The sequence below is a fragment of the Triturus cristatus genome, chromosome 11 (genome assembly GCF_964204655.1).
Source record: "Triturus cristatus chromosome 11, aTriCri1.1, whole genome shotgun sequence".
Taxonomy (NCBI): domain Eukaryota; kingdom Metazoa; phylum Chordata; class Amphibia; order Caudata; family Salamandridae; genus Triturus; species Triturus cristatus.
In genome coordinates, this window is record NC_140594.1 from 390,522,721 (window position 1) to 390,538,323 (window position 15,603).

Sequence of the window (15,603 nt, forward strand, 5' to 3'; positions counted from 1 at the left end):
CTTCGCAGGCCCAGGTGTGTCGAATGTCGTTTTATACCTGCTGTCTTTATCCAGTTTTAGTTGATGGTATCCAGCGTTCAAGTCTAACTTGGAAAACCATTGTGCCCCGTTCAGGTCAGCGAGGATATCATCAACTGTGGGCGTTAGGTGTCGCTCCCTCTTGATGGCTTGGTTTGGCATCCTCATGTCGATACATATTCGGATCTTCCCCGGTTGACGGGGTTTCTCTGCGATCACCATTGGGGACACCCACGGGGTCGGCCCGACACCTTTTCAATGACACCTTGTTGCTCAAGCTTCACTAGTTCTTGTTCTACTAATGGTCTCAAATGGAAAGGTATTCTCCTGTGCCGTAGTGCTATCGGCTTTACTGCAGTGTCAATATGTAACTTGATGGGGGGTCTTTTTATGGAGCCTAGACCTTGAAACAGTTGTGGAAACTGTGCTAAGATGTCTTCTGTTTGTGTCGTCTTCACTGCGTTGGCGAACGTGACGTCTTCGGCCATGTGACTCCCGAGCAGGATGTCGGCTTCCTTGTCTACCACGTGGAATGTCGTGGTGACCTCCTGGTCTTCCGATTGGACGGTTACTAGTATCTTGCCTTTGAGCGGGAGCGGAACCTGGCTCCCGTATGTGAGGATTTTCACCTTTGACGGCGTCAGCCGAGGTTTGGACCTGAGTGTCTGGTAATGTTGGTAGCCCATTACATTGACGGATGCGCCTGTGTCTATTAGGGCAGTGACGGGTGTCCCCGCTATGTTGACCTCACAGGTTGGCTGTGGGCAACGTTGTTTCTTCAAGTCGTTTACAAATGATACGAAATGGCACTCTTCCTCTTCCTCTGACGACGAATCCTCCACATATTGCCGTTGCACCGGCCAAGAGCTGTGTGTCCTTGCTTGAGCTGGTTCGTCAAGCGATAGTTGTTTCACCTGCTTGTATGGTACCCTTCTTCCTGAGACTCCTCTCGGCCTTGCTCCTCCTCTGCACACGCTCGCAAAATGATTGGGGATGCCACACTTAGTACACATTTTTCCTCGTGCTGGGCAACTGTCCTGTGGGTGTTCTTCTTTTCCAAAGTATCCACACTGCGATCTTCGTGGCGTCCGGGTGGGCCACCTTCCACGGGCCCTGCGCGGCATCGTGCGCAGCACATCGGCTCTCTCTGTCTTGACCGTGACTGTTTGCTCTGTCGCAGTATGAAGGGCTGCTTCCATTGCGGACGCCCGGACATCCGACAGCTCGTGTGAGCGTGCTAAGATAAGGATATCTTCTAGTGAGATGCGAGGTTGACTGAGAATTACGGTCCTCAGGGTTTTGTTTCGGCATCCTTGAATTAACTGTGCACGTGCTTCCTTCACTGGGTCATCCTCTGTACATGTACTAGCCAGTTCTCGAAGACGGGCGTGAAAGGCATCCATGGATTCGCCGTCGCGCTGACGTGCTTGATGTAATTTGAACCGCTCGTAGTCTGGGTTCAGCTGAGGATCGAAGTGTGCGTTCAAAGCTCTGACCGCTGCGTCATAGTCTGTGGCTGGCCCTGTGTTTGGTAAGTGTGCAAACAGTTTGTAAATTTCGTCACCCACGAAGTGTAAGAGGAGTGATCGTTTGACTTTGTCGTCGGTTTCCCTTGTGGCTATGAAATAGTTATCGAGGCGGCTCAGCCACACCTTCCATCTTGGAGACACTGTTGCGGGGTCAATAAGCTCACTGAAGGGGGGCAGCGCGCTCACTTGCGAGTGTGTCGGTGTCGCTAGCTGTGCTGGCGCCACTGGTTGGGGGCTTGGCCCTGCCGTAGCTTGGTCCACCATGTTGACTGGTTATGAGTATCTCGGCTTGCACTGACGGTGTTATTTGCAGTTGCCTCTGCTAGATTCACCAGGTGTGAGAAAGCGAGCCGTGTTATTCCCTCTTCGCACCGCCTGCCAACTAGAATGTTGCATGCACCCCTTTGTTTGCTGGGTGAGCCTCACTGTGAGTGCTCGATCCGTAGGCTTATTGTGGTTGCCAATGTTTGTTGGTGCAGATGCACAGGACTGTATCTGCTCCTGCAGGCCAAACACTTCCACTTCGCCATCCAGCGCTAGTCAGGTCATTGCATGCCAGTGTCAGCCAGAACCTTCCTTGACTCATGCAGCTCGCGTGCTCATCAGCGCATGGGACCGCCCCCCGGCTTACCGGCAGTTCGCCGCCCTCGGGAGACAGACGCCAGGCTCGCGCTCGACTCCTCCACCGGAACACGCGGCTCCCAGCACGCGCAATGACGTCCGCCGCATCCGGGCAGCTACCGCCTGGCAGCAGGACACGACGCAGGTCTCCGGGAGTGCCGCTGGGTCAGCGCCGGATCAAACAGCCTGCGGTGTGCACGCGCGGCCCTGGAGGTGTTGCGCCGCCGTGCGTCGAATCGACGATGCAGGTATGGGCCCACCCTCGTCGCCAGTGTGGAGTTGCCCGTGTGTGAGGGCTCTGCAGTATCGGGGGCCTAACCCTGGTGGGCCACGTGGGGCATACAGCGGGGAAATAAACAGACACAGAGGCAGGTGTGCTAGTCTGGGCCGGAAGGTCCCGAGCGACCTCCGCCCTTATATTTATAGTCTCTCTGGCCACGCCTGGCCAGAGAGTGATACATAGTGTGTGTGTGCTTCCTGGGGTCGTCAGCTTTCACAAACACTAGACCGCTACACTCTGTGTGTGAGGAAATCTTGCATTGAACCTGCCCCTTTTTGCCCCGCTAACGAGTGTGCGAGGGAAGCTTTCACTGCTGCTTCGCTACTGTTGCTTTTCTGAACCGGTCATTTGGGTGAGTGGGGGAAGCTTGCCCTGTGTGTGACTAAACTGTCCCCAGGGCTTTAAGTGGGATGAAAAAACTGAGGGGTCTCTCAAGGGGCTTAGCCAAAGTAATTAAAGGCGTGGCTTAAAAACACGTAAGCTAAACATTTGTGCATAGCATAGTGTGCCGTCCGACTTGTATTTTGCTATTTCTGTCATTGCATCCAGATTTATGTTACAACAAGTAACATCATACCTACAACAAGTGCGAACTATTGGCTTTGTCAGTGGTTGTTAGTTGTATAGGATAAATAAGCAGCAACTATGGCTTTTATATGATATTGAAAAAGCGATCACTTAACGCTCTGGTGGCACCACGACAATGTTGCTGCTCCTGAGTTTAAAAAAGAGAAGGGAAATCCAGAGAAAAAATGACTCTTTAAAGGATTTCCCTTCCCCTACAATGCTCACCTGGCTTGACGTCATGCCGCAACTTCTCCACTCGTGAGCAGTGTAAGCACGCGCACATCGATGTGCCTGCTGTCACTGCAGTCCGGAAAACAAACGGACCGCCTGTGCCAGGGCACAGAACAGGGCCCGATAGAGACCCGTTGCGAGGCCTCCTTTGAAAAACCTGCCGGTGCTCAGCCCCGGTGAGCCCCGGCCCACTTAAAGCCCGGACTGTCCCAATATGTGTGCGAGAAGGCGGCAGTGCTGCTATAACGTCCCGTATCTGTTACCTGCGTGTGGAAAGTTTCCGTTGCTTCTGCACACTATTCTCTGTGTGTGAGCAGGTTGCATGGATGTATATTACACTGTACTTCGTTTTATGTGAGTGACGCTTTCACTGCTCTTGCCAGTGTGTGAGGGAGGCTTTCCCTGCTCTTGCTTGTTGCCTCCGTTAGGGTGTGTGAGGGAAGTGTACTGTGCTGAATCGAAGGGGGGCGTGCACAGCCCTTGTCTACTGTACATATTTTGCGTGTGGGAAGCATCGGTAATTTTCTTTGTTCTTTGTTCACGTCGTCCTCTGAAAGTAAACTATGCAAAGTTCAGTCAAATGAGACCGTTGTGTGCTCAGCGGGTGTCGTCTACCGGCCCCGCTGTCTCCTGTCACAGAGCGCCAGGAAGTCTCACGTCGAGTGGAAGGACCTGACCGACCCGCAGCCTAAATGGTAAGACCCAGCAATCAGTTTATTTCGAGGTATAGCCATCAGGTGTGCAGCAGGTGAAGTGGCACTGGGCACGAGGTGAGAGAGGCGCCCTTCATCCGACTTTCGCCTGTCTTTTAATCCCTATCTGAGAAAAAGGGGGTCTTTTACACAATTCAATTCTCAATTGGATTTTACACTCTTACGAGGCCACTCGTTTTACATTTTCTCCAGAATTTTCCTGCGGATTTGAATTTCTGCACCCCCGTATATTCTAAAAAAAATGGTCCCATGTCACAGCAGGATGGGGGCCTTAGGGGAGCCCCATCTCACTGTGAGTGGGACACTCCGTTATATCTGGGTGCAGTGAAGCCAAAAGTGAGCCCCACCTCTGGGCAGGACAGCACCAGATGAGCCCCACATCACTGTGAGTGGTATACCCCAGTTCATCTGTCACGAGGGCTGTAAGTGGTCTGGGTCCCTCCGATTCTATGAACCAGTAGTAATTAACGAGCATTTGCAATGCAATAGGTCTCGCATTTGCAAGAGTTTGAGCTATTGCCATTGTAAAAAACAAGGCTTTTTATTTGTGTTTTGAAAACCTGCAAGCGGTGCGTAAACACGCACTTTGTGCTGATAGTTGTTGCTTACAAGAAGCAAGGCTGGCAGTAACTGCTGCTCTTTTACTGCCAGCCTTGCTTCTCATAAGCAAGGGCTACAAGTATAAAGTGCGCGTTTACGCACCACTTGCAGGTTTTCAAAACACATAAATAAAAGGCATTGTCATTTACAATGCCAATAGCTAAATCTCTCGCAAATGTGAGACCTATTGCATTTGCAGTTGCTTGTTATCTTTTACCAGATGGGGAGACACGTACAAGCTCTGGGACAAGTAGGTGTGGAAAGTCGGACATGGGGACAGGAAGAAATAAACACTAATACAAGTTACACTAGAGAAGGTCAACACAAAAACTTACAAACATGGCAGCACACGCACCACAACTGGGAGGCCCAACCTTTGCACAAAGAAGGCAGCAGAAAATGGGGCAAGGAGAACATGTATACTTGGTGAGGGAATCCTGAGCAATTATACTGGGACAAAGACCCTTGAACGTCGAGAGACATGACCACCAGGAAAGCAGACTCAAACACTGGGAATTGTAAAACTAGGGCTGGGGAATCAAATATGCTGGGATAGCAGAGACTAGTTATTTGGGATGGAAAAAACACTCCCTGCACTGCTAAAGAGGTTAGTGTGTTATACAACTGATTTAAAACGTTTTTGTGGTAGCACAAGAGAGGAGAGATGCTATAGGGGAAGGAAGGGAGTTAAAGAAATAAAGTGATGATTGGGAGAAGCGGCTGAGGTAGGGAGGGAGAGCAGCAGAAACATGGTTGTATATTGGTCTGGTGGTCATCTTTCTGATAAAGTGAAATCCTAAATGTCTTTTTTATCTTTGTATATGAGGTTAATGCTACGGAAACACTGAGGCTACTACATTAAGTTTCTAGCTATACTCTAACTTTTTTTTTAAGACAACCCTTGGCAGGCTATTGCCTACTTCGTCACAGGCTTACAAATAGACTGCTACAACAGGCTAGTTACTTAAAAATGGTCACTCGTCTTCAGAAGATTCCGATCTAAGCAGCAAGTACAGTTTGTGATTCCAATCCTCTGATAAAAAAGCTGCTAGTGGGTAGATCTATTGAGACCGAAGAGCGACTGGTATTAAATAATCTTCCGTGTGGGCGCGGACTTGAGCAGCGTATGAAAACTGATTTGTATTTTGCCTTCTGGTCTGCCTTAATCCTAGCCAGCAAACATGCACATAAACCTAAATACAAGACACGAAAGCAATCTAGATTTGGAACCAGTATTTTGGGTGTTTTGTACTACTGATCTCTGTCAGTGAGGGTCTAAATTAGAGGATCTCACTGACTGTGGAGGACTCCACAATGAAAGGTTTTCAGAAAACATGTAGAATTTTTTTTTTAATTCAACCACTAGATGGCAGAAAATCCACAGAAGGTACAGCATGTGTGAATCTGTCTTATCAAAGTCAAAACGTATTGTTTCTGGTAAGTTATTTCGTTTTCCAGTGTAGAGAAAGATAGTAGTTATTTAAGGGACAAAACAAGCATGCTTCCCTGTGATAGATAATCGGCTGGCCCAAGAAGAAAATTAAGTGAATTTATTGATTCCATGAATTTGTGGAAAGAACATTTTAAGCGCAGCGTCCGTGAAGCTTGTGCTGCAGAGATGTAAAAGTGAAAGCGCGTCGTCCACATAAAAGCCTCTGTAAGGAGGGAGCTGGGATGAACAGTTGGATCCTGGTGTGGCAAGATCACACCTGCAGCAGGCTGCCCCCTCCCCCACAACAGTTTCTTGGAAAGCAGCATGGAGTTATGGCGGGGGCGTTCACAACATTAAACACTTATGTTTATATGGTCTGTTGTATTTTGTATTTGAATATCGGCTTCCTATGAGTTATTAGTATTGCACGGGGTGGGGGAGGTGGCAGATGCAGAAACTATTTTACTGAGTAGGTATTGGTGCACTGTGCCGCTGTTAAAACGAGCTGGCACCGCTACGCTCTGCTGAGTTTAATATATAGCACAAGAGTCAAGCCGAGGGTTTTTAAAGGGGCAGTTTAAAAAAACAGAAGACTGCACAGGCTTCACAGATGGCTTTTATGTCTACTTCACAAGAAGAAATTCAGCTTTAATTAATGTTGCTTGCAAAGTTCACCTACGTGTTTGCTCTTACTGCAAGCTTTACTGGCGTTATCGGAGGCATGTTTACGAGATTGGAGGTTTTCTTTGTACGAGCTAGCCACAGCATTTTCTTTCCTGCACCCTAAGTTACGTGGTGCCCGTCAGGGTCGGACTGGGAACTGAAAGCAGCCCTGGCAAATTTTGCCAGACCATCCCCCGTCCGGTGCCGAGCGATCGCAGCGAGCGAGCACCACCTCTACTATGAGGGTTTGGGGGAGTTCTCCCCCCAAGAAAATTTTGGAAAATGAAAGACCAAAATGGGGAATTTTACAGCACATTTTTCATTACATATACAATTGTATCAACTTTCAAAGCAGAGTAAATAGTAGATGATGACCTTTAAAGACACTGGGGAATCATGCGATGTTGAGGCTGCTGCGTCTTGCGCGTTAATTATGGATTTGCAGCATTGCACAAATGACCCATCAACTGCAGATTTTAACAACAACTAAAAAACTAAGTTCCCACGGAACTAAAGTTACTAAAAATGCAGAAACGCATTGCAGCACAGTGGATGGGTCCTTCCTAAAGTTTGACTGGTCCCCTTTATGTTCCTTATTTCTGTATTTGGAGTATTAAACTGGTAATAATGAGGTACAACATTTGAAAAAAAGTGTTTACATGAGTTAAAAAGCAAAAATAATAAGCTTATGCTAACACAACATGTGTAGCATTATTTGCCTTTTGCTGCCACATAATTTAGTCAACCTACTGCATAAGTTGGTCCTCCCCTACGTATAATTCCATTGGCCCTGGCTATGATATAACAGTTGTAGAGATTGGGACTCGTGGTGTCCCCTTACTTGTACCCAGTTTCTTATAAAAAGAATGACATTTCGGACTCAAGCTGAAGGGGACAGTGTCCGCTCTCTAAAATTAGTGAGGGGACTCACTCCATCCACCCAAGTCCTCCCCGCACTTGTACTTTGATTCAGACAATGCCAGCATGTAAGTCAACAAAGACTAACTAAACGTCCCATGATTCCAAGATTTGTAAACTTAATAACAGTGAACGCGGGGTAAAAGCAATAACTGCTACTTAAAACACTAAGAAAGACTAAAGTGTGGTAGGAAGCACTATATAAAACAAGCATTGGATAGTCTTTGGGACCTTATAAGTGTTTAGCCACGCAACAGTTAATGTTGTTCCACAAAGGATATTGTGCTGCATAACGAAATACTTATAAGGTCCCAAAAGCGAGACCTACTGGCTATACCAATGCTTGTTGTTAAGTTGTATTTTGGGGGAAATGAGGGGGTTGGATGGGCTGCTCTCTGGCGCCCAGGTTAGCCAAATACAGGAAATGTCAACCAGCCGCAAAACCAGCCATGTCCCTACCTCTTGTTGTCAACAAGCCATGCCGCCTCCCTGTTTGTGTGTCTGTTTACGCGCGCCAGGGAGAGTGTTGTTTGGCACATGGCTGCCAAGTGCCAACTCGCTAGCCAAGCGGAACTGATTGGGGCAGTTTCGGTTTCCTCACAGCAAAAGAGCAGGCTCTAGCAGGCGGCAGCGCCACCACCCCGCACTGAAGACACAAGTACGCATTTTAACAGCGCAAACTCCTTCCTTAGAAAGGAGCTTTCTTCTGAAATAAATCCGGACTGAAATCCGGACAATTAAAAAAATATAACTTGTCTGCTTAAAATATATTTTTCAGCACAAGCCCCAAGTTGGGGCTTGTGCTGAAAAATATGTTTTAAGCAGAGTTGCTGACCCCAACCTTTGCCCCAGTTACTTACAACAGCATCACACTCACAACCTCACCCCTGGTTCATGAACACGAAAGTGTGGTCTTAGTTTGTTTCTATCACTACTGATAAAATGTGCACATTGCACTCTTGTATAACTCCACTGGTAATCTATCATTTGCACATTTCTATTTGGTGATATAACTGAGGGGTTTCCCTATATTCAATTACAAGGTTATCGCTAATGGGTGAAGGTGAAGGTTGTTAAGCTGAAAGAATGGTTTATGCCTACAAATGTCTTGTGATTGCTCCTTCACAGCCTGGCGAAAGCTCTGTGATAAATGCCAGCGTGAAACACGTGTTGCCTGCTGTTTTCCTCTAAGGATGAGTTGCAAAATCAATGTTATCAATACTTCAATTACCAACTTTTTAGGCAGTACTGAGTGGAGGGCTACAAGTCTTCACACCTAAAATGTCACACATTCTGGGTTTGAGGGGCAACGATCAAAGACATCACATGAGGGGCTCGAGCACATCGATTTAGGATTTCAGTGAACAGTCAGCTTAAACTTAAAAATATACATTCATATACAATGCACGTATAGATGCATGGATGGTTGGATGGGCAAATAGAAGGATTGGGGTGTGGCGGAATACACAATAGGCGCAGAGAAGTTGACGTCATTTCTAGACCCCCTGCAGAGGAAGTAGTATTTTAGGTAGATAAATGAATGCCGTGTCTAGTCCCACTGTCTTTTCCACGTCTTGAAAAAATAGCTTCTATTGAGTGCTAAAAGACATAGCCGCACCAGCACACACAGCTAAGCAAGCATACCTTGATAAATGGGCACACAGGCATTTTTGCATGCAGATCAGCAAGCAGACAGAACCCGTGCACACACCTACAGACAAAGACGTACTCTGTTACTGACAGAAAAACACACATACAGAGACACATTGCAACATACAATGTGCATCTAATCACAAACACGATATTAAAGCATACATGGATTGACAGTTGGACAAATGGAGAGGGGGTTGATGGTGATAACACATCTACAGGCACGTTATGCAAACATGCAGATGAACATGCCTAGAGTTACCTCTGCACACAGACCAACAAACCCAGTCAGACAGGCACCTGGACACATAAGCATACATGTACATATGTATACCAGTGAAAAAAGACCAATCAACAGAAAAGTACCCATGTGCAGAGGCAAACATACAGGAGCTCAACCACACTCAAAAGCCAACAGATAATCAAGAAGACCTCCATTCATGACGTTTGGGTAGTTATTCCCACAAACAGTACATGTACCTACACGCATAATCAGACACACATCATGCACCCATACACGGAGGCCAAGCCAACAAGTATAGAGGAAATTTTGCACACATGCTAACGGGCATAAATGTACCTATGCACACAGAGAGAACAAAATATAGTGGCAACACAACTTCCTTAGATAGAACACACTAAGGTACACTTTCGATCACATAAAGCACTAATAAGGGCCTACATACAGGCACCAACAGATGTGATGGAACACAAAGAGCGATACCACGGATGGAAACATGAATAGACCGCTCATTGGATGTATGCAAAATTGGTGCAGGGCTGATGGTAAATGGAATTCAAGGTGGAGAAAAGAGTGGATTTTCAACACCCATTCGCTCTTTGTATAGTCACTGGTGAACGTACTTCTACAGGGAAATGGAATGCTTCGGTCTCCATGCCCCTCCATGTCTCACACACCTTGAAATTATCACCTGCTCTAAGCAACAAACCTCGCCGTGCCCATTCGATCCTTGGTGTACCTGGTGTAAGCGTGTTCAAGTAGCGCTGCTATTCAGTGTCTGTATCTCTTCAATAGTAACCCACAGGGATTCCACATCACTCCATGATTGTACCCAGAGAGGACTCACCAGTGTGTGGCTTGGGGGAGTCAGGGCCGGCCAGGCCCGCAGGCACCGCGGCCCGCCGCCCGAGTCGAGACCAGGAGCGCAACTCAACCAGGCCTGAACAACTCAACTCAACCACTCAAGCCAGGCAGGCCGCAGGCAGCCACCACCACCTCGCTCCGGCAGCCGGCTCGGCCTCTGCCGGGTTGTGACTCGTCCGCCTGGCCTGGCCCCTGCTCACAGTCACCAGCAGGCCAGGCTACCCTGCTCACAATAAATCAACACTCAGGGGCCAGGCGCTACTGTGCTGCGCCTGGCCTGCGCAGAACCGGGCCTGGGATTAAACAAAAAAGTATAGGTCAAGGCCCCCCTGGGCCAGGGCCCGGGGGGGGGGGGGTCGAGGTGGGGGGCTATACTTTTTGATTAATCCCGGCCCAGAATCTTGCAATTTGCAAAAATGCAAATGACTGGATGCCAGTCTGGACACGGGCAGCCAGGCACTAGAGTGACTGTGACTCTCTCTGACTCAATGGGTGACTCACGGGTGGGCGGGAGGCAGTCGGCAGCAGGCCAGGGAGTAGGACAGGCAGGGAGCAGGGGCTAGAAAAAATTAAATTATGGGGTGCCTGAGGGGGCTAGAAATAATTAATTTAAGGGGTGCCTCTCTCACCAGGTGTCGTCATCTCAGTCTCTGCTCTGTCATACTTCTGGAATGCTCCTCGACCTGGCCTCAGTCACCGGTCACGAGCACTTTTTATTGTGCGAGCCCCAATGTGCATGATCACCACCCGCCGCCTGAAGAGACCGCGCAGACGCGGCGGCGGAGACTTCTGCACGCTGCGTGCGACCCACCCACTCTATTAAATGGTGCACAGTGCTCGCATGCTATTATTTATGCTGATTGCAGCGATTGATAGAGTTGTGCTTTTTTTTCCCCTGCACAGAGCGAGGAGCGAAGCATGCAGACCGAGAGTGTGTGTGTACTCATGAACTTACTTGACTGATTGTTTTATTTCTGACTAACGCCGCCGGACCAAAAATCGGCCCCAGAAACAAAACCGTCCCCCTGCCAAAAAACCGGCCCCCACCCTGCCTACCAGGGGATTGCCCGGTGCCCGGTATTGCCAGTCTGGCCCTGGTGCCCGTGCACATAAACGTTTCTCCTTCACCTTAAGTTGTGCGGCAGCCCGTGAAGCGTGCGCCATGGCAATTAAAAAACAACTAATAAAGGAAGTAGTCCCTGAATAAAACAGAAACAGACCTATAGCTTAACTAAACGGTCGGTGCTGCTTGCTTAAAACAGAAGTGACGTAGCAGGAAAACCAACCAATAATGATCCCGGAAAGTTGAGCAACAGAGGAGTGAGCAAATACCAAGCGGCAGGCGGGATTACACTCCAAATACTGTTTACTACAGGTCTTGCGACAGTGCATGCACTGTCTAGGCTCAACCCAAAAACAGATATTGCAACGGGTCATTAACCGGGTCCTATATTCATGTCCTTAACTTTACAAAAACACTGATCGATTTCTGAAAATAAATGTAAAATACATTAAGGTAATCCATGTCAGCGATTCGGGGAGAGGATGTAGCCTTAATCTACCCATGCCTAACAAAAATTAATGTGTCCATGTGTAACGCAACTGGTGCTCATGTAAAGCACTCTGATATCTTCACGCTATATAAAACTACGGGAAAAAAAATAAAACCGTATCCTGTTTATTTTGCAGGGCTACTTACTCTTGCATTCCCAAAGAATGTTCGCTGATTCCAGGATGTTGTTTTTAGCATGTTACTCTTCTGCAGTGCTTATTTCAAAGTGAGTAGCATCCGGTTGCTTATAACGGGCCACGTTTGAGAGCATTGGAGTTGAAGCTATAGACAGCGAGTTTCTCACTGTGCCTCTCGGTGGGTCAAAAAGGTGTTCGGAATATATGGTCATTCAATCCTTGGCATCTCTCTGCAGAACGCATTGTCAGGTATTCCAGTTGAAATTCTGATTCTGTGCAAATGTGTGTGATGGAGGGACACAGTTTTCAAAATATTAGCAAGGGGAAAGTAAAAGAAAATGCAGTGCTTACAGGTGAGCGGGGGTGTTGTGTGTTTGGTGAAGTGAAGGAGATGTGAGGAGAAAGTGCATTTAGGGGAGCGAAAAGAAGGTGCTGATGAGGAAAGAGATGAGGTTTAAGATATGCAGGTGGGCGCAATGTGGTGAGAAAAAAGGCGTACAAGTCCAACGTGGAGTAAACATAATGGGAGTGTTTGAGACACTCTGAAGACCCTACACCTTCCAAAGGCCTCATCAATGTTTAATTCACACTCTCATATTTTCAGAATTGAAACCTTTTCAATATTATGTACAACAGATTTGAAGTTGTTACTCATTTATCTTAAACAGAAACACCCATTGACTAAGCCAATAGTCCTGGCTGGCTTTTAGTGTATGTCAGTTGTATTATATATCTGGATGCAACCAGTGCTGGAATGACGGGAGATCCAGCAGCTGTTATTGAGCTGGATCGGTAATCCTCCTTTCCCCGATATAAAAAAAACTGGGCACACAAAGCTGTATGCAGCAGGTGCCGTAAACCCATAAGCATGACCACAGGAATTATATGGCAGGTGTGGGCCTAATTATGCGGCAAGGCTGACTAAATTGCGGTACAAAAAGGAAAATTATGTGGCGTAATGCTGTTAGTGATAGTATTACTTAATTTCTTGTCATTTTTACCCTTGTTAAAACTGTCTGGGCTTAGATTGCACCTCGTTAGTAGCAGTATAACACTCAAATTGAGCAATTGGCAACAGAAAGGCGACCAGGCAACCTTTGCAAGGGGGCTTCCACCCCATGACAACATGTGTTTGTGCGTTTTTTGGTAACGTTGAAACATTTGAGCTAGAAACAATTTTTTGGTAACCTCTGCAGATTATGCAACAGATGATGGATTATGAGGCAAAGGTGGCAAATCCATAAATATGCAAAAAAACGCTCCACAATCTCATAATTCCGGTGGCCCTGCCCATAAGATATTTTAAAATGCAACATTTGCAACCAATTAAGCCAGAGCAGATTTACTGTCACATTTATCCTTATTGCCAATTTCTTTGCGGCAGAGTATTTAACAAATAAATGTATAAGCTGGCTGTCGGACTGACTTTCATGACTCGCCTCGCATGACTCCACATGAGGGGCTACACCTTGACCCTCAATTTATGGGGTTTTAAAGTAAAGTTTTTTCAATTCCAGCACTGGAGGCAATATTAGAGAGCTCAGGGAGGAACCAAAATACCTGTCGGGTGGCACACTATGAGAATGACGGAAATGTAGTTTACATGTTTAAGCCATGCCCTTCATTTAATACGCCACGCCCCTTTTACAGACCACTCCACTTTTGTTTAATCCCATTTACAGCCCTGAATGTCACTATTCAGTATAACTTTGATACGTCTTACCTCGGCATGCAGCAGGATAGAATCCGGTGAACACCATGTCACTAGATGCAGCAGAGTCCTAGGTCAGCCCCACCTCACTGCATGCAGCAGAGTCCCAGGCAAACACCATCTCATTGCATGCAACAGAGTCCCAGATAAGCCCCATCTCACTGCATGCAGCTGAGTCCCAGATGAGCCCCACCTCACTGCATGCAGCAGAGTCCCAGGCAAACACCATCTCACTGAATGCAGCTGAGTCCCAGATGAGCCCCATCTCACTGCATGCAGCTGAGTCCCAGATGAGCCCCATCTCACTGCATGCAGCTGAGTCCCAGATGAGCCCCATCTCACTGCATGCAGCAGAGTCCCAGATGAGCCCCATCTCACTGCATGCAGCATAGTCCCAGGTGAATACCATCTCAATGCATGCAGCTGAGTCCCAGATGAGCCCCATCTCACTGCATGCAGCAGAGTCCCAGGCGAACACCATCTCATTGCATGCAACAGAGTCCCAGATAAGCCCCATCTCACTGCATGCAGCTGAGTCCCAGATGAGCCCCATCTCACTGCATGCAGCAGAGTCCCAGGTGAACACCATCTCACTGAATGCAGCTGAGTCCCAGATGAGCCCCATCTCACTGCATGCAGCTGAGTCCCAGATGAGCCCCATCTCACTGCATGCAGCTGAGTCCCAGATGAGCCCCATCTCACTGCATGCAGCAGAGTCCCAGATGAGCCCCATCTCACTGCATGCAGCAGAGTCCCAGGTGAATACCATCTCAATGCATGCAGCTGAGTCCCAGATGAGCCCCATCTCACTGCATGCAGCTGAGTCCCAGATGAGCCCCATCTCACTGCATGCAGCTGAGTCCCAGATGAGCCCCATCTCACTGCATGCAGCAGAGTCCCATGTGAACACCATCTCATTGCATGCAGCAGAGTCCCAGATAAGCCCCATCTCACTGCATGCAGCTGAGTCCCAGGTGAGCCCCATCTCACTGCATGCAGCAGAGTCCCAGGTGAACACCATCTCACTGAATGCAGCTGATTCCCAGATGAGCCCCATCTCACTGCATGCAGCTGAGTCCCAGATGAGCCCCATCTCACTGCATGCAGCAGAGTCCCAGGTGAACACCATCTCACTGCATGCAGCTGAGTCCCAGATGAGCCCCATCTCACTGCATGCAGCTGAGTCCCAGATGAGCCCCATCTCACTGCATGCAGCTGAGTCCCAGATGAGCCCCATCTCCCTGCATGCAGCAGAGTCCCAGGTGAACACCATCTCACTGCATGCAGCTGAGTCCCAGATGAGCCCCATCTCCCTGCATGCAGCTGAGTCCCAGATGAGCCCCATCTCACTGCATGCAGCTGAGTCCCAGATGAGCCCCATCTCACTGCATGCAGCTGAGTCCCAGATGAGCCCCATCTCACTGCATGCAGCTGAGTCCCAGATGAGCCCCATCTCACTGCATGCAGCTGAGTCCCAGGTGAACACCATCTCATTGCATGCAACAGAGTCCCAGATGAGCCCCATCTCACTGCATGCAGCTGAGTCCCAGATGAGCCCCATCTCACTGCATGCAGCTGAGTCCCAGATGAGCCCCATCACACTGCATGCAGCAGAGTCCCATGTGAACACCATCTCACTGCATGCAGCAGATTCCCAGATAAGCCCCATCTCACTGCATGCAGCTGAGTCCCAGGTGAGCCCGATCTCACTGCACGCGGCGGAGCCCCAGATAAGCCCCATCTCACTGCATGCAGCAGAGGCCCAGGAGAGCCCTATCTCACTGCACGCTGCGGTGTCCCAGATGAGCCCCGTCTGACTGCATTCAGCGGAGTCCCAGGTGAGCCCTATCTCACTGCATGCCGCCCATCTCACTGC

General features: G+C 48.4%; 1 protein-coding gene across 1 annotated transcript in view; it reads left to right on the forward strand.

Moving 5' to 3' along the window:
* Window positions 1-3,889: 3,889 nt before the first annotated feature.
* The window catches only part of SH2D6 (SH2 domain containing 6), a 265,219-nt gene continuing 253,505 nt past the window's right edge, over window positions 3,890-15,603 (forward strand). Inside the window, exon 1 of the mRNA XM_085633547.1 lies at window positions 3,890-3,941. Within this exon, the coding sequence (XP_085489673.1) occupies window positions 3,939-3,941 (3 nt within the window). The 5' untranslated portion in view covers window positions 3,890-3,938. The remainder of the gene's footprint in view (window positions 3,942-15,603) is intronic.